At 38.2% G+C, this 24312-nt stretch overlaps 1 protein-coding gene across 8 annotated transcripts in view; it reads right to left on the bottom strand.

Annotated features, from left to right (window-relative positions):
- Nucleotides 1-24107, bottom strand: part of LOC121320028 (liprin-alpha-2-like) — a 178838-nt gene extending 154731 nt beyond the window's left edge. For 2 of the 8 annotated variants that reach the window (XR_005950784.1, XR_005950785.1), the window contains exons 1-2: nucleotides 23811-24106; nucleotides 18203-18457 (exon numbers count right to left, since the gene is read on the bottom strand). Coding sequence is in view for 6 of the 8 variants with exons in the window: in XM_041258143.1 (XP_041114077.1) it covers nucleotides 18203-18451 (249 nt within the window). In the remaining 2 variants the exon portion in view is untranslated. Of the gene's footprint in view, nucleotides 1-18202; nucleotides 18458-23810 lie in introns of all 8 variants that reach the window. The other 6 variants (XM_041258143.1, XM_041258144.1, XM_041258140.1 and 3 more) reach the window with 4 other exon arrangements.
- Nucleotides 24108-24312: the final 205 nt, after the last annotated feature.

The raw sequence follows: 24312 nt of genomic DNA, 5'->3' as shown, positions 1-24312 counted from the left end.
CCAATATATGATATAGGTAACAGTAGGGTTGGGGTTCTCCAGGACAAATTCAAAGACTTAAAAAATAAGCTTTGGAACAGAACCTCTGCAGTGCTTTTCTCTGAAATACTACCACAGCACCTACAAGTCCAGGGAGGAGAAGACTTAATATGTAATACAATCCTTAGTGCAGCAGAGAGGGATTTAGGGTTATGGGACCTATATAAACCTGAACTATAGGGAAACTGATGCATTGGGTAAACTCATTTAGTTCTTTATATGAAAATGGCTAGCTCTGCTGGGACGAACGGCCTGTTCAGTTATAGCTAATAAAACCAATAAATGTGCTGGTATGTTTTTTTCTTCTTTTTTTAGTGTATGCCATCAACACGTTGAAAGTGCAGGATTCAGACTTCAAAAGGCTCTCAATTCAAAAGCCCACACCTCCAAAAGGGCAGTTTTGATGAACAGAATAACATAAAATTAAAGCGGTCTCTCTTCTCATTGAATAAAATTTCAAAGTTAGTTTAAAGCTAGTTTTCAGTGTGATTATTAAGTTAGCGAAGGGGTGTGAGAACAAAGTACCTGCCATTGAAACAATTAATGGCTACTCTAATGGAAAGGAATACACTGGCATAAAAGATGTCTTATATTATATATTACATTCAAATAACTTTTTAGACTGGTAAAGATGAACAATGGGGATCAAGACATAGCTTGAAATAATACGCTAACTTTTTTTTTCAGAGTACTACTCGAACATGGAACAACATTTATCTGATAACTGTTATCCTACAACAAAATCAATTTTATGTTTTCTGTGAATCTCGTGGATTAAAACACCTAATTAGAATGTTTAACAAAGATAAAATATATTGTTAACATGTTGTGTTCCACTGTTTAAAATGTGAGCTAAAAATGATCAAAACTTTAATCCAAAACTGATATGTATACATTCTTTTTTTATTGATATTTTTAGAAAACAGACATTTAAAAATGCATGTTTTTTTGTAATACTTAGGCCTATACAAAAAAGCAAAGCACAGCATTTACAGCATTCACAATAGGTCACCACAAGTTTGCTAGTACACAACAACTGTTTGCCAGAAAATTGACACAACTGTTTGCCAGAAGAGTGCTGTAACTGTTTGCCAGAACATCTCATTTGCATATGAAAAAGTGAACTTGTAGCAAGTTTGCCGCAAACAATCACCACACCTTTGCAGCAAACTTGTGGGAAACTTGCCACAACAGTTTGCCAGAAAGTGTGTATTTTGGTAAGGGTTGTAACCTACGATTTGCCAGTTACTTATCTTAACAGTTAAGACCCACAGATAAAAGGTAAAGGAAAAACAAAACAAAACACAATACCCCAAAAAACACTTGCACACTCAAAACAACCTGCTGTCTCACTTTTTAATCTGATCCTGATGTTCTGTCAATTTAATGAATGGAATGCGTTCCAGTTACAGCCCTTCACTAGATGACTGTCACTGACTTGTGCAAAAATGAATTAATGCAACTTACAATATTTTCTATGCACTGCTTCAAAAAGCATCAGCATGAACAACATTGTGCTTCCATTGCGTGTAATTAGAATATAGTGCTGATAAACTGTCTAGCTTTAGAATTCACTGCCTCTTAACGAATTTCACATCTTCCAGTCAGGTAGAAATGGGAACTTGCTCTACAAAGATACACGGAGGCAGTTGCCTAACTCAGGAAGAGATCCCTCTTGGATCTTTGCTGATTAGGACCAAGCCTTTGCAGTTGATGCCTAAAGGGAACCTTCAGCTTACTGGTAGGTCTCAGAGTCTCAACCACAGTGCATAATAATCAACATCACAAAATCTGATTTACTTAGGAGAGCGCCAGGACTGACTGGTGTGTGCTTGTGTCTGTAGGGATGCAGAAAGTGGGGACTTAATTCAAGCCAACGTACAATGTACAAATAAATACAACTGATCAACGTACAAATAAATACAACTGATCAACGTACAAATAAATACAACTGATCAACGTACAAATAAATACATATCTTGATGCATAACCCTCTTATTTTACCACCCAACACACCTGACCTAAGCATCTTCAAATAGAAAGCCCACACAATATATAAGAGCATATATATATATATATATACATATAGTATATATATATATATATATATATATATATATATATAATATAATATATATTAAAATAGGCTATAATTCACATTTTATTTCGTCAGCACTAAAAAGCACATTGATTCAGTCTTCAAACTTAAAAACCACTTGAAACAGAAAACTGTTACCCTCTAAAAAAAAAAAAAAAAAAAAAAAAAATCAAAAAAACCACATAACATGAATTATTAAAAATGTAATAGTCGTACTGAAACCCCATGCAAACCCATTGCCCCGAAGATGTATGTTAAAATAATTACCCCCAGTCATGAGAAGTTTGCACAACAGTGGTAAAACTGTCACATGTAATCAAATGTCCTGCATCAAACATAAGAACACGAGTTTACAAAAACACCAACACCATTTTGCAGCATGTAAAATATTATAGTGGATAATAAAGCACAACACATACACACACAAAATAATTCTTCTGTGTTTGTCAAACGCTAAATACAATCATTTTATACGACCTATAGTGGGATGGATAATTCACTTTACATAATTGCATGCTAATAAAGCCTGTTTGACGTATATTTTATAATCATTAACACTAAGCGTTACCAAAACAGAAAACAGGCATTCTGTAAAAACAGCATGTGCACCCACTGTTCTGTGAAAAAAAAAAAAATGTTGTTATGTAAAAGTATTTTCATTATATATTTAGTAAATATTGGACAAACAATGAATCAATATTACACATGATTTGGGCAGCTGGTATCTTATCAGTTCCCATTAAGGTGGAGATGCTACAGTACCAGGGCTGGGTGCACCAGCTGTGTGTAAGTTCTTACTTAGCTTAGTTAAAGTGCAAATCTTTACTAACGTTGAGTTTACACATCACTAACTTTTCAAGGATTGCACCAGCTATGATAGTTATAACGTAAGACTTGGTGGTTAAAATGGTTAAAAATGTACAGGGTGACAAGGACTCAATACTATTATTATTATTATTATTATTATTATTATTATTATTATTATTATTATTATACCATGGTTGACTAATTTAAAGATAACGCTAATTTAAAGATGACCTATGTAGTACGAATCATGCATGACAAATGCAATCCTTGCCTATCTGTCATCTTCACACAAACTGCAACCAAGCAACGGGCGTGAGGTAGCAATCTGCACTGGATAGTTTTTTCAAGAGAAAGGACATGCAATTACTGTATTCAGCATGTAAGTGTACATTCTTTCCTTTTACATTTCTTTACTGTTTTCTTTACAACATACCTGTAACATGGAGATTGCCGTGCACAGGGGGAAATTATATGTGAAAACAGGTTTGTTTTGTGCGCTTTTTGGCGTTGTTATGTTTGATCAAATGATTGTTTACAGACACGCACTCAATTGAGACTTGTTGTCTTCTGTATGTGTCCTCTGTACATTACATCGTTGGCAGCGTAACATGACCTGTTTTACCTGTTTGTTTACTTTCTGTTTTGTGTTTAATAAATCCTGCGCGCCTGTGCCGCCGTTTCAACTCCCTCTTTTGCAAATTGGTTATCTACATAAGACACGAGTAACTTGTCACAATACCATTCAAACGTTAATTAATGTGATGGAATCTCTGATGCATGATTGCAGATGACTATCACTGTGGAGGGAAGAATAAAATCCTATAATTTGTTTTATTTTTTAAATCCAGGCAGTGTAGATGTTCAAGCCTTTCCCACCAGTACAACAGCATCAAACTAAATTCATTAGTTTTTCGAAACAGAAAAAGCCATTGAGTTTTTCCACTGTCGTTTCCATGCGAGAGACACTCACATGGAAACGGCAATGGAAAACGGCATGGATAACACTGCTATCCCCAACACAGCTCAAGAAACAATTCTGAGAATATTAAGACATTATTGCTGAGTTTTACTGCGGTTTTTACAGCGAACAGAAGTATTGCAAATAAAACCAGAATACGTAACTAGAAATGGGAGTTTTTGTGCCACCAATAAAGCTTCCTCCAGGGGTGTAATGTAAGTGCAACCGGTGGTATAAAGTTATAATTCTCAAAAGGGACAACCAAATCATTCCACATCATATTATTGTGCCCAACTCACAATGATAATACTTCTGTTGTACCACCCAAAATTCACACTGCTCTATTATCAGTGCATACTAATGTGAACAGCCAGAATCAAACCTTTGATCTCATTTGAGCCATAAACATGACTTTCACACATCTTTACAGTGGATGTCTTCTGGCAAAGGCCTGTTTGCTGGTGAAGGATTTGCAAATGCCAGAAGACCTGAAACACTATTCTACAATCAAACTGGGGTGATGGTCCATTGCAAGCTTGTGTAATGCTGCTCCTTAGCTTTACACTCCAGAGACTGCACATTCATCCCTGTAGGTGGGGTGAGGGCATAGATGGGGGTGGGAATGAAGCTCACATTTAACAATTATATTATGCTGCTTCCAAAAGAAAAACCTAACACATTTCTTATTTCTTAAATGAGTCCACATCACAAAAAGGTACAAGTATTTTAATTAACAATGCCTTCTCTGTTCAGCTCTCTGTTACTCTTAGCAGTTTTCCAGTGAAAGATTTAATTGTGGTAATTGTGCTATCTTGTAACATTCACACTTAGCTTGCAGAGTCAGGAGATCCTGGTTTTGCATAAGAGCTAAGCGAGTGAATTATTGTGTAATCCAAATTAAACAACGCAGATACGTAACCATTCCCTTTAACACCATCCACAATTTCCTGGGCTCTACTGCAAGTCTGTACTGCATGAGGGAGGTACGTTATTGCTTCTCCTTTCCTATAACTTTATTTTAATTATTGTAGTTTATCATCGTCACAGATTTCAAATCTCAAACATGATCCGAGTAGCATACACTGAATAACTTCCCCTTTAAAAAAATACTCATGTGACATCAGTTTCATCACTCTTGTGGTGACTTTTTTTGGATAAGAAGTGAAAACAAGGCATTATCGCTGCCCTCAAGACTGCCCGAGTAACGCCAGTGCTCAAAAAACCCTCCCTTGACCCGGCTGTCTTATCCAACTTCTGTCCCATATCCAATCTTCCTTTTCTCTCCAAAACTCTTGAAAGGGCTGTAATCAGGACGCATGCAGTCTATTTTCTATGATGGCAGCAGTGCTGACACAAACCCGGTCTCGTGCGGTGTCCCCCAAGGGTCTGTCCTTGGGCCTCTTCTCTTCAACGTCTACATGCTTCCCTTGGGTCACTTTATCCGCCTATGCAGATGACACTCAGCTGTACTTAAAACTAGACCCTGGATGTCCCTCTGCCATGGTTTGGCTCTCAACTTGCATCCAAGACATTGAGGCCTGGATGTCTGCATATTTTCTTCAGCTCAACACCAACAAATCTGAACTACTTCTAGTTGGATTGAAAACTCAACTCAAGAATTTCAATATTGCTGCCTTGAACCTAGGAAACTGTCTGCTGCTGCCTTCCTCCTCTATACGAAGCCTTGGTGTACTTCTGGATAGTAACCTCTCCTTTGATGCCCAAATCTCCTCTGTAGTCAAATCCTCCTTCTACCACCTCTGAAACATCTCAAAGGTCCGTCCCTACCTTTCCCTCCCGGATGCAGAGATACTCTGTCATGCATTCATCTTCTCTCGACTTGACTACTGCAACTGTCTCTACAGCAGTCTTCCATCACGCACCATAAACGGATTGCAGCTGGTTCAAAATTCTGCTGCTAGGATCCTTACCAGATGTAAGAAACGTGATCACATTACCCCGTCTTACCCAGCTGCACTGGCTACCTGTTAAGTTCAGGACTACCTTCAAAATTCTCCTGATTGCCTACAAGGCCCCCCATCACACAGGTCCAGAGTATCTCTCCAACCTGCTGACTCGCAATGTCCCTGCATGCAAGCTGAGGTCCTCTGACTCAGGCCTGCAAAACTGCACCAAATTCGGACAGCTCTCTTTTAGCTTCATTGCCCCGACTCTCTGGAACTCTCTCCCAGCTTTAGTGCGTGCAGCTCCCACAATCGCTCGCTTCAAATCAACTCTCAAGACCCATTTGTTCTCTCTTGCTTTTAACCTTTTGCAGTCCTATGTTGGACCCTGTCCAACATAGTCAAAAAGTATTGATGTCATTTTACCATGCAATGCGTTTTAGACCTGTTTTACTCTGAGAAAAAAAAAAAAAAAAAAAAATTAAACAGCGTGTGTAAAATAAACAGCGCTTGTGAATAAATTGTACCTGATGCGCCTTACAAGCACTGAATAAATGGACTGCAAAGGGTTAATGCTCTCTAAGCCTGGTATCTGTTATTAGATGTTGTTTAAATTGCTATTTCAGGTTTTTTACTCCATCTTCTGTTAAATTCTGCTTGACACATGCATCCACAATGTTTAGAATTTACATCCTATCTTTATATTTAATGTAATAATCCTATATTTAATGTATTTGCATTGTTTTTTACTGTTATATTTAATGTGCTATGACCTGTATTTCACTGTATTTAATGTATTATGCATTGTTCCTCACTATCTTGTAAAGCGCTTTGTGTTTATGGTCCACTATGAAAGGCACTATATAAAATAAATATTGATTGATATTGAAGGATACTATAATGCTTTTAGTACCAGTACCAACAACCACAACACGACATCATGGACCTTACACATTAATCCACAACTAGGCTTAACATATCCCTGAAAAGATAATCACATCCTACTGAAAAATAGGCAACCAATCTTGTTAGCAATATCCCCAAACATTTCCCATTCACTACCAAGACTGGCACAACTTTTAAAGGCGAGCAGTGCTCTATAGGGCTGTGTGACAAAGTGCCCACCCCTGTGTATATTATCTGTTGTGTGTTGCATGTGGTGTGTTTAAATGTTGGTGTATAGACATTGGTACACGGGATATAAACGGGTCTGTGTAACATAAGTGTTTAAAATGTATATGTGTATTTAGGCACGAGGATTGCACAGCACTTCACTTGCAAGTGAAATGTAGTAATATGTGAGCACAGGGAATTGCAATTTATTAATTCACGTGCTGGGATTCAAGTGAATAATTAATTGGTAATTGAACCCCAGCACAACAGTATATATAGATGCACGTTGTCACATACTCGGGGTTGGGTGTTCGGTGAGTGGAGAACGGGATAGGAGGTAGAAATAATAATAAGAATAGTAGTCATCGTTAAATAGAAGCTCACCGTGTTTGTTTGTTAGTCCATTGTTTGTTTTGTTTAGTCCGTTTTGTTTGTCTCTTATTTTGGCATAGAGTGCCGTGTCCTGTTGTTTTCTGTTTGTTCAACTGTTTTATTTTACAATAAACCGGCGCCAACAGGCGTCTTCATCATTTCATTTCACATCATCGTCTTTGTATATTTCATTCCTTCCTGGTTCTGACGCCGCTCACTTGGCCGTCTTTGTGACAGGCTGTCACTTAAGAGACTTTTCAGAGTGAAGAATATAATTAAAATTAAAACACACAAAGAAACAGGGACATAACAAGGTTTTTGAAACATAAGGGACTTCACGATATCCAGCTGTGGTTAAAGTTATGGCATAGATAAAAGTCTAACTATTTCATATTCTGTAGAACAAACACCCTACCTCTGAAAACCATCTTAGTGACTCAAGCCTCCCCAAGGTTACTGTAAGGACTGTTACGCCTCTCATTCAGCACAAATATGCAACCTGTGAGCTGCGAGTAACTCAACATTGTGCTTCACAGATTTTCAGTTAACAAAAGCTAAAGCCTGCAATCTCCAAAATGACTAAAAGCCTATTCAGGTTTAAAAGATACCTTGCATTAGGTGTAATAGGATGTCATGTTAGTGAAAGTTCGGTAGAGTTGTATATATCATTTTTTAGAGCTGTCATTTTAGAAGGCTTTTCGGGTTCTTACTGTATTGAACAAAAGTTTTGAAAGCGGAGGAGAGATCAATCGTTACAATGCATGTTGGCTTTAATAGGCAGTGGGCTGTGGCTTCCCATTGTAACAGTCAATGCGAAACACTTTCAACATCTGAACCTTTTAGAATCTACATTGGTTGATTGTTTGTTCCTCTGGGTAGAAAAAAAAAAACCCAAGATATCATTAACTTCTCTTTTAAAAAGGCACAATGGTGAATCACTATTGGCCGAAAAAAAAAAAGATGGGTTCAATTAATGGCATTGTCGGCATGACTAATACTGTTTTCCCACTGCTATTTTTAGGTACCTTGAGATGACATTGGAACTTTAATGGCAAAATCAAAAATGATCAAAAACCTGCATCTATAAATACTGTTGTGCTGGGATTCAATTACCAATTAATTATTCACTTGAATCCCAGCACGTGAATTAATAAAGTGCAATTCCCCGTGCTCACATATTATTACTTTTTACTTGCAAGCGAAGTGCTGTGCAATCCTCGAACCCCTTTGTGGGGTTCCGGCCACAGTACTTCCGGCTGTGATGCAGAGCGGCGGGCAACCCCAGGCGATGCAGAGCGGCGGGCAACCCCAGGCGATGCAGAGGCATCCTTGGGCGAAGCGAGGCTGGCAGTCAGGACAAGCTGGGGTGTTGGTGTTGGCCCTCTTTTCAGCCACTGCGGCCGGGAGGTTCTTCCCCGTGCTTCCCTCAGCAGCCGATGCAAGGGCTGCTGAGGACCGCCAGCATCTAGTCCTTGCTCCTGCTCCTCTCCCCCTGAAGGAGGTGGAGGCAGAGGAAGCTCCAGCTCCTCTCCTCGTGATGGTGGGGGAAGTGCTACCAGCAGGCATTCACCCTCTGCTGGGGGAGGAGGCAGAGGCAGCTCCTGCTGCTCTGCTCCTGCCGATGGACGTGGTGGAGGCAGAGGCAGCTCCTGCTCCTCTGCTCCTGCCGGTGGAGGTGGCGGAGGCAGAGGCAGCTCCTCCTGCTCTGCTCCTGCCGATGGAGGTGGGAGCGGCGTGTAGTCTCCTGGCGGTGGAGGTGGGAGCGGCGTGTAGTCTCCCCTTGTTACAGGGCACTGGTGCGGCTCTCCCTCACTTGCAGGGGACTGGTGCGGCTCTTCCTCCCTTGCAGGAGACCGGTGCGGCTCTGGAGACAGCGGTGGGACCTCTGCCTTCCTCTTCCCCTTTCCCCTTCTCTGCCACCTCCTCACCTTCCTCTCCTGCGGCAGTTCCTCCTCTCCTTCCTGGTAGGGGCAGCGCACCACCGGGTGCCCAAACTCCCCACAGGCAAGGCACCAGCCCTGGTCCTCCAGACCACCGAGGAACTCCTCCAGGTCCTGGCAGCCATCTCTCCAGTCCCAGCCTTCCATGTTTTATTTTATTATTTTTATTTTTTTGTTGTTGTTGCTGTGTTTTTTTTTTTTTTTTTTTGACAAAACACCTCTCCTGGCCAGAGTGGGTGGCGTCAGACCAGAAGCAGGAAAATAAAGACAGAGGTGGAGTTTGGTGGAGCTGAGCGAATGGTCTCTCTCAGCATTTAATGAATTAACAGACAGACAGAAAATAAACGGTTGGAACAATACAAAAACACAGGACATGGCACACGTCGCCAAAACAAAAAGACAAACAAAACGGACTAGACAGACAAACACGGTGAGCAGATACTTTAATTACTATTATTATTATTCCTATGATTACTTTTACCTCCATCTTCTATCCCGTTCTCCACTCACCGAACACCCACCCGCGAGTATGTGACAACGTGCATCTATATATACTGTTGTGCTGGGATTCAATTACTAATTCATTATTCACTTGAATCCCAGCACGTGAATTAATAAAGTGCAATTCCCCGTGCTCACATATTATTACTTTTTACTTGTACGTGCAATCCTTGTGCCTAAATACACATATACATTTTAAACACTTGTGTTACACAGACCCGTTTATATCCTGTGTACCAATGTCTATACACCAACATTTAAACACACCACACGCAAAACATAACAGATAATATACACAGGGGCGGGCACTTTGTCACACCCCCTTATACTCAATAACTGGTTACGCCACCTTTAGCAGCAATAACTGCAACCAAGTGCTTCCTGTAGTCATTGATCAGACTCTCACAGCTCCGTGGAGGAATTTTGGCCCACTCCTTCATGCAGAACTGCTTCAACTCAGTGACATTTGTGGGGGCTTGTTTCAGGTCCTGCCACAATATCTCAATGGGGTTTAGGTCTGGACTTTGACTAGGCCATTCAAAAACTTTAAATTTTTTGTTCTTCAACCATTCTGATGTAGACTTGCTTGTGTGTTTCGGATCATTGACTTGCTGCATGACCCAGCTGTGCTTCAGCTTCAGCTCACGGATGGATGGCTTGACAATCTCCTATAGAATTCTCTGATACAGAGCAGAATTCATGGTTCCTTCAATGATGGCAAATCGTCCAGGTCCTGATGCAGCAAAGCATCCTCAAATCATGACACTACCACCACCATGCTTTGACCGTTGGTATGAAGTTCTTACGGACGAATGCAGTGTTTGTTTTTTTGTTGTTCTGGGGTTCTTTGTGACTTGTATTACGATTTTACGCCTTGCTCTTGGAGAGATTTTGGCAGGATGGCCACTCCAGGGAAGATTCACTACTATCCCAAACTTTGTTCGTTTGGACAATATGGCTCTGACTGTGGTTTGGTGGAGCCCAAGAGCCTTAGAAATGGCTTTGTAACCCTTTCCAGACTGATAGGAATCAACAACTTTTTTCAGGAGTTCTTCAGGAATTTCTTTTGATCATGGCATGATGTTCCTCTAGAACCTGTGTGCGGACAACTTCACTCTGATGGTAAGGGTTAAAGTTAGTAAGATTTATACTGGCAGGGCTGACCCAAATCAGTCCTGATTGTTAACCAAAGTGTTCAAACAGCTGACCGTAATTATCTCTTTAATTGGGTTGAGTTAACTAGGGCGGCAATAACTTTTCACACCTGACGATTGCATGTTTGATTACCTTGCACACCAAACAAATGAAAGAAGCACCAAACTTCGGTGTCATTTTTTCTTTCCGACTACCTCTATATACAACCCACAAAAAGATCTGACCAAATTCAATGTGAAAAATGTGCAAAAATGCAGAAAATCAGATGGGGCAAATACTTGTTCTTATGTTCTGTATGTTCGACATTGTCATAAAACTAGTATTCTACCACAACCTACATTTCTGGAAGTCTTTTCCAAGAGAATCACACTAGTATTATTATAATTTAAGATTGCAGTGTGTTTGAGATGTGATTTTTTTTTTCTTGACATATACATTATGGTACCAAATTAAAGGACTGTATAGATTATGCAAATATACTTTGCCCCTTAGATTCATGGCTTCATACAGAAACTACCATACAAAAAAAAATCTCAATTCACCTTCAAATAGCTAGCACCTAATAAGGTGACATGAATTGAGTTCAGATTTTGTTAAAGCTGCTCTGAAGAACTTCACCAGGGGGTGACAATGGTCTCAGAGTAATTATGAGTCTGTCATCACCCTAAATGTTGTCTGTAAATGACAAAACAAGAAGCTACAGTATTCTATGGCGGTTCATAGTCTTTGGTTGGGGTGAACCAACAGCTCTTTGGCACAGGATCTTTAATGGCTATGCAGTGGCACTAAAGTATCAATGCAATGGTTCTTTAAAAGGAGCAATGGTAACCCAAGGACAGCATTGGTATGGTCCAATGGTACCATAACATCGTGAACCAATACACACCCCATTAAAGTAAGCTAATGCATTACCATGGTACCATTCCGGTCCTCTGTCATATGAGGGCAATTGTGCAATATGCATTCCAAGTCCACTCTGTTGCCATTGCCAGTAAATGCTGTGGTATGCTTATGTTCCTGATTGGGTTTGTTCAGGGTAAATAAAGCAGAACAATCATGGTCTGCTGATGAATCATTTGATAAAAAAAGGCTTGTTGTTTACCTGACCAGATGTCTATAACAATGTCAAGGGAAAATTGAAAAATTGTACTATATGTTCCACTAAATAAAACCCAGATGAACCCAACAGACTGTGTAATAACTACTGCTAAATGTTATTCTGTTAATCAATTGCATCTATTGAGATAATAATAATAATAATAATAATAAATAATAATAATAATAATAATAATAATAATAATAATAATAATAATAACATCTTAATTTTATATAGCGCCTTTCATATCACAAAGTGCTTTTACAGAGGTAGGCTGTGAACTGTGGATTATATGCAGAATCACTTACAATATACTTACATGGTTACCAATTCTTGAACTGTATGCTTGACCTTACTGACACTAGATAAATATCTTGAACTTACAAATAGTGTGTGAATAATATAGCTTACCTAGGCTTATGTGGGGATGAACAGTGGAAATCAAATATTTTCTATCATTCTTTCTATAAAATATCTTACATCTAAATATATTTTAGGAATCTGGAAAACATCTGGAAAATGGAATCTTCAATCAAAGCTTAAAGAAGCTGTACCCAATTAATCATACTGGTTTTTAAATGTTTTTTTTTTTTTTTTTTTTTTTAACTGCCCTCTGATTAGTCTAATGTGATTCGAGAGAGAAGAGAAATAAAAGGGGATCCCACAATAGCAAGTTTTTTCAAACCGTGGCTGTTTTGTGGCTGACTATACAGCTTTCCAGTAACAACTCTAAATGGTACTAGAGAAAAACAGAACGATGTAGTCCCTCTACATAAACACCAAGGAAAATAAAACGAGTTCAAATGAATAGAACGTAGAATATATAATTCCCATCCTTTTTGCATGATTTAAAAAAAAAAAAAAAGTTTCTGCTATTTCTTAATCATTTTAAAATGGACAGTTCATTTTCATATCAGACATCATCTTATTGAGATGTGAGCCTGCAACTAAAGCAGCTTCTGCTGTTACTCTGCTTCAAACAGTTTTAAACCACATCTCACACATTTGCAGAATACTTTAGTGACCTGTTAGTGACATTGGAGCAGATCTTAAATAAATATCTGACTACGTGCATTTAATATTAATAATTTATATACATATATTTTTCACAGGGTTGACTGTCCACAGAAGCATTTACCTTTTGAAATTACCTATAGTTAAGACACCTAATTACTTCCCTAGTTAGAAAGCATGTAAAAAAAGGGACAATATTTAAGAACATTTAAAGGTTTAAAGAGAAGAGGCAAGATAGAAAAATCGGTCAACAACTTAAATTTTCAGGGCATTTACAAAGAGCTCAAATTAAATGAAAGGCAACTGTAACATTACTGTATTGTCTGTAGTTTTGAGTCTCCTATTGTGAGATGAGTAGATCTGACAGGGAATGAGTATCATGATAAAACGTGATGTGCTCAAAGCAACTGCTAATTATGCTTGCATAAGGTGTTTTATATTTCTTTTTTCTAGTTGCTCGACTTTGCTGGCATTTTCAGCTACCAAATATTCTTCATCCAAGGACCAGGCAGTGGTAGAAATTGACATCTGCAGATCGAAGGAGCCGTTTGCTCCTGTTAACTCACTAAATGACCAAACCGAGGAAACTGTTTGGACTCTGCTGTGAACATATGCTTTGGTACAGAGGGAACAGAAGGGGCTGCCAATTTCCCATGGAATAGTGGGTTGAGCGCACTAAATTTGAGCTGAAGGCCCAAATGTTTTGACTCCCTGTATGCCACTATAAATATTTCTGTCGAACATCTGCACCAATTTGAAGTTAGCTTGTGAGCACAGCAGGTTCTTTTGCTGTAGTTCTAACTCTCTGTCCTTCTACAATGATTCCAATGGAGAAATATAGCAAGAGTAAAAACTACTATCCTTGTATTTGTTTCAGAAGGAAATTTAAAAAGGCAGCGTGCAGAGGGTCAAAAACTGACCACAGCTGGCACCAGCTAGACAGAAATTGGGCACAGATAGGGAGGGCCAATGCCTGTAGAAATGCAAGATATATGTTCCAGCTCATAAAACAGGAAGTCCTTCGGGAAATGTCAGCATGTAGGTGCAGCAGACTTCACTTAATGCTCCCAGTCATTTTCATTCTTACAGTAGTTAGGGATTTCCAATGACCTAGTTAAAAACTGTATAAATGATGTTTTTACAACTATAATGATAAATACTCTTATATTATAAAAAAAAAATTAAAAAAAATACCCTAAAGATAAAATAAGTAATGATAACAATAATAATATTATCTTCACCTTGCCTGCAATTATATCATGAGGAAATCAAATTGCTTTGGCAGCCGTATCCAGTAGTGTATCTAGATATCTGAACATACAGCAGTTAAGTGCCCCAAGCCCAGGTGCGGGCACTTAATGAATGACAAGGTCAATTACCTAGAGTTAACTCAAGAGGAAAAGGGTTCAACAGGAACACTCATCTACAAAAAGGAGCTTCTAATTGAGATATTTTACCCACTACCAGTTATAGTATCTGTTCCAACTATTTTCACTTGTACTGTTTTGAACAAAAAAAGAGGGCAAAATTAACCAACTGTAAACTGATAAACAATAATATTATATAGTTGGGAAATTCTATCAATCTTGACTGCTGTACGCTCACATACAATTGGTTGTTTTGGTGAAGTTTTAGATCCAATTACAATTCCAGCTTTGTTTTGGGCATCACAACCAAATTCAAATAAATCTTTCTTCAAATAGAAGTTGACATGCTATCTGCTATTGCATCTGGTTATTCTAATCGAATCCCAACCTGTAGCTTAAAAAAAAAAAAAAAAAAAAAAAACACTGTTCTTTTTGTTCTAGTGAGCGACATAAATAAAGAAAATCAATCTTGCTAAATGAATCCATTAGTTAATGTATGTATGAAACATGTCACCCAGATAATCCCAATTAAGACAAGACATCTCCATTCTGACTGTGTACTGAAACTGGCAAACTGGCAGCCAACCACCCACACCGTGCTCATTCTCACAATTACTTCACCGCAAACTTGTCTATTAAATTCTTCTTTAACAAGCCACTCTCCAGTTATATTTCATTTAAACGCTGGCAAATTATTGAAGAGGCGGCTCCAAAAAATGGTCAGTTTAGGAAGAATACTAAAGTTGGTCTCTCCAGATATTTGTCAACAGTAAGTTAAAATACCATAGTATGCAGATTGCTGTTAAAAAGCATGGCGCTCTATTTGACAGGAATCAGTCACACCAGCATACAGCCTTGGAGCTGTGCTGTACATAACCAGCTGCTTTATGAAGTTCTAGTGATGTTTCAGATGTTTCTCTTTCCAGTCTAATGTCAGACCCTGTCCGACATTATCAAAAAGACGTAAAGCACAGGTCTCTAGTTGTTTTTTTCTCGGTAAAAGCTGAGAAAACCTTTCAATGGCCGAGTGAGACTGATAGGAGCCGAACAAAGCTGGAAAAAAGGGTGTATCTGAGCAATACAGTAGCCCCATGTACAACAGAGAAAGCATGAACACTGACATTTGCAGAGCTTTTTGAGATGTTATAGTAGTAAAATAATGACTTGGACCACACTATTGAGGAGTTTGGTGATAAAACGAGTAATCAGGAGAGGATTTATCAGTATGCACGTCTATAAAGAGGTATGTGAAAAATACAGTGAACAAGGGGTGGGGCTTGGCTGAAAATACAGTACTGATGTCCTTTTGCCATACACTGCCTTTTTTACTTTTATAACCTGTTTTACTCTGAAAAAATATATATTTTAAACAGCGCATGTAAAACAAACAGCATGTGTGAAAATAAATTGGACCTGACACGCCCGACAAGTGCTGAATAAATTGACTGCAAAGGGTTAATATCCCATAACTATAAAAACACTAAATTGTGGAAAATGTAGTAACACTAACAATCACTTTGAGTAAAATTCTCTCTCACTGTTTTCAACTTGGGTTACCTGGGGTGTCCTTTTTCAATGGCGCTGAAAAGATCCTAAAATTTAAAATTCAAACTAATTCTTAATGAATTCAAACCAAACATTTCATGTTAAGGTTTGCCGAACAAAAGCATGGCACTACGGCATCGACCCCAGACATGTGAGAGAATGGAAAAGGCAGACAGGAACTTGAAAATGTATCGGACACTCAGCCCAGAAGGAAGAGACTGGATGGTGGGGAAGAAAACAAATAAGCAAAATGCTCGAAGTGCAGGTTTGTGAATGGATTCTGCGTGTTTCTCAAAAATGATCAGAAACCAAGCAAAAGAGCTATTTCTCTCTTCACAGGATAACACTGCTGACAATTGTAAAGCTAGCAGTGGGTGGCTGGACAATTTTCTGAAATGTAATGGGTTTTCTGTGCGACGCCACACCGCCCTTGCTCAAAAAGATGCAAACAAACTTATGTATAAACTTGTTTCTTATATTCTGTATATGGAACATGAGCAAAAAGAAAAAAAAAAAAATCGCTGACTCCAACATCATTGCGATGGACAAAACAGCCGTTTGGTTTGACGTGGTCGGTGCCAGTACTGTGGATGTTCAGGAGGCCCGTACCATACAATTAAAAAACACTGGTCATGAAAAATGCCATTTGACAGTTGTGCTTGCTGAAAAAGCGGACTAAAACCTTACATTTTCTTTAAGGGAGCTGTCCGGGAAGTGAAAAGCATGCAGGATGTTAGTGGTGCTGTTGTGGTGACATCCATGATGTCCACGGTGACATGAACAATAACTTTACAGCAGACTGGCTGCAGAGGGTGGTTGGAAAGTTTTAGTTTTGCTCCCCGTTTATTAGTTTGGGACTCTTACCGTTGCCACATAAGTAGTGCAACAAAGGAGGAACTCAAAAGTGACAACAAGTTACACACCGCTGTCATTCCGGAAGGATCCACAAAATATATCCAAACACCTGACATGGTTTGGAACAAACCTTTCAAAGCTAGTCTATGCGAAGCCTATGACGAATGGATGGCAGTAGATGAAAACATGCAGTACACTTCAGATTGGAACTTAAAAGCTCTGTCACACCACCTGCTAGTCCAGTGGGTTCTGGAAGCTTGGGGAAAGTTAAACGTTGAGCATGTGAAAAAGTCATTCAAACCTTGTGAACTCACTACAGTTCTGAACGGAAGTGAAGATAACCAGATTCATTGTTTTAAAGAAGGGGAACCGTGCACATCTCAAAAAGAACTACTGAAACTAGAGTGCAAGAAAGTACATGGAACTGTCATTGCCACTGAAACTGAGGAAGATGATGAGAAGTTTGAGTGGAATTAACTGCTAATAAGTGACAGCGATGAAAGTGACAGGATTAATACATAATAATAATAATAATAATAATAATAATAATAATAAACTTAATTTAATTTAAGGTAGGCCTACATGCAATATATATATTTGTTTAATGCAGTTATTATGTTATTAAAAACTTATATAATTGTAAGCATGCTGAAAGTAGGCCAGATAGAAACTTCTTAGTGTATTTTAACGTGTTTTGTTGTATTAACAACATTAATATTAATTAATAGCTTGTCTTGAAAAATGTGAAAAATGTGTTTTGCTATTTTTTTATTTATTTGCTTTGCTTTTTGTGATAAAACTGCAATGAATACAGGTATGTTATAATTTCTGATGTTATAATTTTGTTGTCCATGCTTAACAATGTTCAAGTTTGAGGTTAAACAATAATTTTTTATTTTTTTTTTAAATGCTAATGGATACGTATTGGTACTGCTTTTATTGTTCATTTTTAAAAACATTTTAGAATTTATTATTATTATTATTATTATTATTATTATTATTATTATTATTATTATTATTATTATTATTATTATTAACATTAACAATGGTAGATCTAATTTGGTTTTTAAATACAAATTCGTACTTCTGCTTGTTTATTTTCCAACATTTTGCATACCGTATCCTTGTTAACAAGTGCATATAAAAAGACCGTTATAATACTTTCGCTTTATACTTGAGGGTGTACAATACAATGTAAGTTTGTTAAAAAAACAAAAGTTACTTTGTTCCCACTGACACACAACCTTGTAACAGAATACAACTAGTTAGCGGCTTCTCAATGACCACATGAAGCATGTGAAGCTAGTGATCTAATATAAACGGCGGTCTCAAATAATCACCGGTCTCCAATACATGCAGAGCCTGCTGGCAAATATTGTAAAAAAATGTCTGAGGTGTTTAATTGAAGTTTTACGGTAATATGTTTGCATACACGCACCTGAGGCAGGGCGGAGTTGAGCTGGCGCTGCAGGGAGTCCCGGTCGTACAGCACGTCCTCGAGGTTCTGCTGAGACAGGCCCAGGCTCTCCTGTGTCTCTCGCAGGGTGTCCAGCAGCCGGTCACGCTCATCCAGCATGTTCACCATCAGCTGCTCAAAGTGGGTGTCCGACTCCGAGCCGCTGCTCTGAGAGCCCCTCTGACTCATGGGGGTGTCTTCGTTAATAGTCGGCATCACTTCACACATCATTTCTCACTGGAAAACAAAATCACAATTAAAAGGGCTGTCTTTCAAATGTTTTTAAAAGCTCAAATGTGTGCGTTTTATTTTTAAATTAAGCTTCAGTGTCAGTACCTGTACACCCGAATCTTCGCCTTAATTTCACCTCTTTCACTGTCTAAGGAGGAGCTTAGACAATATCCCTTTGGAACTGTGGTGATCAGAACTGGACACAGTACTCTAAGTGCAGTGTGTTATACAGCCTCCTCATAACCTCCTTGGATTTGTACTTTACACATTTGGCTATAGTTATCACACTCCAAGCACTCCCCCTTGGTGCATTTCACCTTGATACTCAGATTGCTGCTGCCGTTGAGGTGTGCTTTAGACAACTGATCTATGACTATTTTCAGCACAAAAAAGAAGGAAATTCTCAAATGTAAAAAAAAAAGTACATAATAATATTTGCAGACAGAGCACATGCAATTATTCACTACATGTAACATGCTATAAAAATAGGTTTTGTCGAAAACTACACAGTAATGTAATGTACAGTGACTTATTGAGAAAATGTAAATAGGACGATGGTGTAGAGAGAAGTATAAGAGGGTATTTCCAACAGAGGGAAGAAAGGTTCTTCTTGCTGTGAGTCACACATCCCTCAATGAATATCAACAAAGCAATTCCGAACTACAACAATCAGATTCTGGTTGTCTGACAGCAGTCTGCTCTATGAGAAAGCAAGGCTTACTAGTGTACTGGCAAAATGCTTAGGAAAAGTCATGTCACTCTAATTCGTATTTACTCGCACTTTCACAAGCAATTTCATGAGAAACAATAAGAGAGTAACTTTTAGCTTGAGGGAAGGCCACCTGTTGGCTTAATAAATTCAAAGTGCTGAAGGTTATTTAAAAACTGTCCTTTATCTGAGACGTGCCTTATTAAAATTAAAATCACTATACTGTAAATGAGTTTCAGATTTTTTTTTTTCTGCTCAAAAGCTGCCCAATGTACCAAGTCACTATGAATCAACCTTTCCAGGTCTTCACTCATGCTTTCTTCATATTCCTCTAGATTTTGAGCTACCGAGAACTCTTTAGACTTATGGTAGCTGGAGTTAAAATCCAAATGGAAACCATGAAAGAGCGAGCCTGAGTATACCCAAATCTGTTCAATTTATATCTCCAACTTCATAAATTAGGTAAGGTAAGATAAAGCTTCTGGAGTCAGGGACAGTCTGACGTCACACATTGTAACACCAAACATGCAGGTAAAGATATAAAGGAGAAAGACCAGCAAGTTTCAGTCACCCTCAGTACAACTGCAGAATGTCAAGCCTCCTGCTCTTTTTCACATAGCCAGTCATGAGGGAGAACAGCAAGTCAGTTAACGAAACAGACTACATACTGCATTCAGATCATCACCTCCAACTCCTGACAGTGAAAACCAGTCGCAATAAAAATCGTGAGTAAAATTCAAAACTAAATTGAATATGCTGCATTAAAAGAATGGCTTTCTGTCATCTAGCACATAGCTCATGTCAGCTGTGAAGACTGCACACAGCATGAGCAAACCCTCCGGGGCTATACAGGGTATTTTTTAAATTTATACCACATTTTACTACACTATGTATGAAGGTAAAATAAGGACATCTTGGCAGACACAAAATTAATTATATGAAGAAAAAAAAACAGCACAGTAAAATGTGTATGCTGAAAAATTATTAACTAATGTGGTTTTATGATACAACAACCAGACAATTTAATTGTGGTTGTAACATAAAATGACCTTCAATTACAAATTTGGGCTGATCTGTACCGAAGCCCGGTTGTAAAACGCTCCACCTTAACATAATCTTTCCTTAATTGTAGTTAAGAGCTGCAAGACAAGCAGCAAAGTTCTTAATGGCCATGGGTCTAATGGGCATCGAATGCTCAATAATGGTGCCGCCAGAACCTGTTGCCATCATTGTAAGGATAAAGAGATTTTATTGAACTTCTTCTATGCTTGCCATTAAAGGTGTTCCTCGTATATATATATATAATATATATCTATATATATATATATATATATACACACACACACACAGTACTGTGCAGAAGTTTTAGGCAGGTGTGAAAAAATGCTGTAAAGAATGCTTTCAAAAATAGACATGTTAATAGTTTATATTTATCAATTAACAAAATGCAAAGTGAGTGAACAGAAAAAAAATCTACATCAAATCAATATTTGGTGTGACCACCCTTTGCCTTCAAAACAGCATAAGTGCTGTGGCTTTTCTGTACCACATCATGGAACACTATTGCTGTGTTACCTGTTTGACAATGTGGGCAATAAACCTTACACTATCAGTGCAGAGTGGCCATTTTAAAAAGAGCTTTGAAACAGACTCTAAAGCTAGAAATGTAAAAGGTTGTCAGGATGTTAACAATGAAAAAAAAAATTACAGGTGAGTTACTTAAACAGTAGCAGCACGTGGAGACATGTAAAGCCCGCCGCACACATCCTGACTCAAGTCGTCCTGACTCATCTCATCTGAGTTTGCACTGATTCAGCGATCACTTGTGCTCAGTTTTGGTTTGGTTTGGTTTGGTTTGTTAATTCTCAGAAACACATTAAGATTAACTAAGATCAACTAAGATGTTTGTTTTGTTATTGTCATCTACTTTAAGCATTTATAACACAGCTGTTGCAAGGATTCTGGAATATTACCCAAAAGACTATAGTACAAACCAATTGTTTTATAACAGTCATTTAAATGGCTGCACACATGAAAGACCCACTCACATGAAACACCCACTCACGTGAAACAGCAAGACTATTTGCAAAAGCAAATCAGACAGATAAGGGTGGTTGGGTGGTAAATCCTTAGTTCAGTACTGCAGCGGTGGAAAGCTGAGTTTTCTTAACCTTATTCAGCATTATTATTATTATTATTATTATTATTATTATTATTATTATTATTATTACTCTCTTATCCAGGGTGACTTACAGTTGTTATTATAAAGGTGATCTATCAATTTTCAATGTTAAAATGGGTAGTTATTTTTGTTTTACATAAAACAATATATTGTACTATTAAATAATGTTTTCCTGATCAGTACAATAATCCATCGCGTATCCGACTGCGTTGTGACCAGAGTAAGGGGGACATGTAAAAAGTTGGATAAATTGGATACTGTTTTAAATACCATCATACACAGCTGTAACAATTACTATATTCACACAATTGTTGTTTTGAGACTGAGCTATTAGGGAGCTCCCCTAAATCCCTTGTTTAGAACGATACAGAGTATTAATGCTTGTGACAGAGTAGCCGTCTGCCGTGTGGGTGCGTGCATTCGCTGCTGAGTGACAGGCAGGGGATCGAGATGGAGGTGGAAGTTGATACACCCCACGGTTTACAGCTCACGTGACACTACCAGCAATGGCAGCGCACGGAGCACAAACAACACAGTGAACAAAACCTTTGGTAGGATCTACAATCTCTGAACCAATCTTCTCTGTTCAATAATAAACTAATGTTGCTGAAGAGATTGATCAAGGCAGATGAACAGTTAGCGTGGATATGCCACAGATTACTGTATTCATTTTGGTAAACTTCAGGAAAATGTTTACAGTAACCCTAATGAATCTCAATCGTTTTTACATACTGTAAGTTCATTCAATACAGTGCAGAGCAGCAATAAAGAAGAAAATATAAACTTCATTAAAAACATTTATTTCACCAGTACACTACCTGATTTGAAAAGCAGAACTTTCTTCATGCACTGCACAGTGTCTAAAGAACAACATCGACTCAACGTTGATCTCCATGGTCTGGGATCCATCCTCTAAGGGTGGTTAGTTGTGGGGGCACTGCATGCTGAAAACCCTTCTCAAGCTCAGCTGTATAAACTTTGTGCCTATATTTATTTTCTATTGTGCTGCAGTTACATCACACACACACATTGTGCGAATACAGTAATTGTTACAGGTGTGTATGATGGTATTTAAAACATCGATATATATATATATATATAGTATATATTTGTATGTATCATACTGATTACATAAATATATATATAATATATATATAGTTATATATATATATATATATATATATATGTATGTATGTATGTATGTATGTATGTATGTATGTATGAACATACACACACACAGCTCTCTGCCACCTGAGCTGTTTGTGAGTGGGTCCCAGGGGATAGCTAATGAAGTTACTTTACAAAGAGTCAATGCCGATTCAGTAATATCAAGGACCAATGGGTTATCACTAGGGTACAGCAAAGCACACAACACAAAGTATCAGTTAGTGAAACAAACTAAAGTTCTTGCGTTAGGCACCTACTGATTTAAAAAATCCACAAATGGAGGAGGATTGAGTAAAACACATATAAATAGATGGATTAGCAACACACTCAGATCTGTTCCTCTATGACAACAGGACCAGGGTGGTATGATTTGAAAGCCACACCTGTTTGCATTTCGTTGCTATTCTTTCCACTTAAAGGTTTTACTTTTGTATTTTCTGATACATCACATTTCACTACTACAATACATATATTTATTACATTTTAGAAGAATACAAAGTCAATTTATTTGCTGTACACTTAGGTTAATTAAATGTTATTTCAGTGCTGGTCATTTCAGTCCTTTTAAACATGTGTTCAGTATGTCACCCTACACCAGATTCTTGCAATACAGAATCTAGTAGCACTTAAACAAGGTTTACAATGTAAAACACAGGAAGGTTACACAATTAGGAAATGGTGGCAGTGCCTCTGTATAATAACAAGTAATAAAGAAATCTATGTATGTATATGCAGTAGATAGTACTGCTTGCGTGTGAGCGTTGGGTGCTTTTGTAAGATTCCATTCATTCACACACATCGTATGGGAGTTTAATCAGTTGCTGACAACCAAAAACAGAATCAATACTGTGTTGTCATTATTTACCGTCTTACACACAGTCCTGCATTTTACATATAATTATGTTTTTATATTCCACACCCAATTGTAGAAGTAGTGGCAGCTCTGAACTAATATTATCTAGAAAAAAAAGACTTGGCTATTGTCTCGGTGCATTACGTCATCCCTCCCTCCCTACGTCCCCTTAACTCTTGATCTGTAACACGTATCTAAATATGTTGCACTTTACATATTGTGCAAACGTCCATGCAAAAACAGCACACGCATCGTCTCGTGCTAGCACTTGCACATCTGTGTAAGAAGTTTGCACTCCAATCTGCCTGGTGTTCTTTCTCCATCACCTTGCAGGTGGCGTACACTACCTGGAAAGCGGTGATTTTGAAACAAAGACACAGTAGAGGGGAAATCACCACTATCATGGGTTTTCACTTTAGAAAAAGAGAGGAAATCCACAAATACTTACAGTCTACTCTTCGGCGTCCGCTCCTTCAATTGATCAATGACAACCGCAGTCTCCGCGACCTAATGTGGAATCACACAGCTGCCCACTTCGGGACCAATTGTATCCAATCCTGCAACATAGCCTCACTGTAAAAATGAAACGGTGTAACAGCTTCTAATTCAGAGTTAAACACAACTGCCAATCTCACAGCTGTCATTAAAAAAAAAAAAGCCTAGCTTATCAGTAACATTATTTCTCATAAATTGACCATTGGTAAAAAAAAAAAATGGCATGTTACAAATATTGCTTTGGGAAGCCGAGCTCGGTAAAGACCATTGTTTGCGCTGAAGGAGGGGACCTTAAAGTAGCAGTCGTACAATTTCCAGAAGCTCAAGAACGGACTCTCGAGAAAGGTGGAGCAGTGGGTCTCATTTGAATTACTGCATGCAATATTGTATGAGGATTCTGTGCATATAAATAACAATCCAATCAAAGGTGAGAAGAGTGTGCACGGCGAGTACTT

The sequence above is a fragment of the Polyodon spathula genome, chromosome 8 (assembly GCF_017654505.1).
Source record: "Polyodon spathula isolate WHYD16114869_AA chromosome 8, ASM1765450v1, whole genome shotgun sequence".
NCBI classification, from domain to species: Eukaryota; Metazoa; Chordata; class Actinopteri; order Acipenseriformes; family Polyodontidae; genus Polyodon; species Polyodon spathula.
Note: the sequence above shows the minus strand (reverse complement) of the source record. Positions and strands in the feature narration are given on the sequence as shown.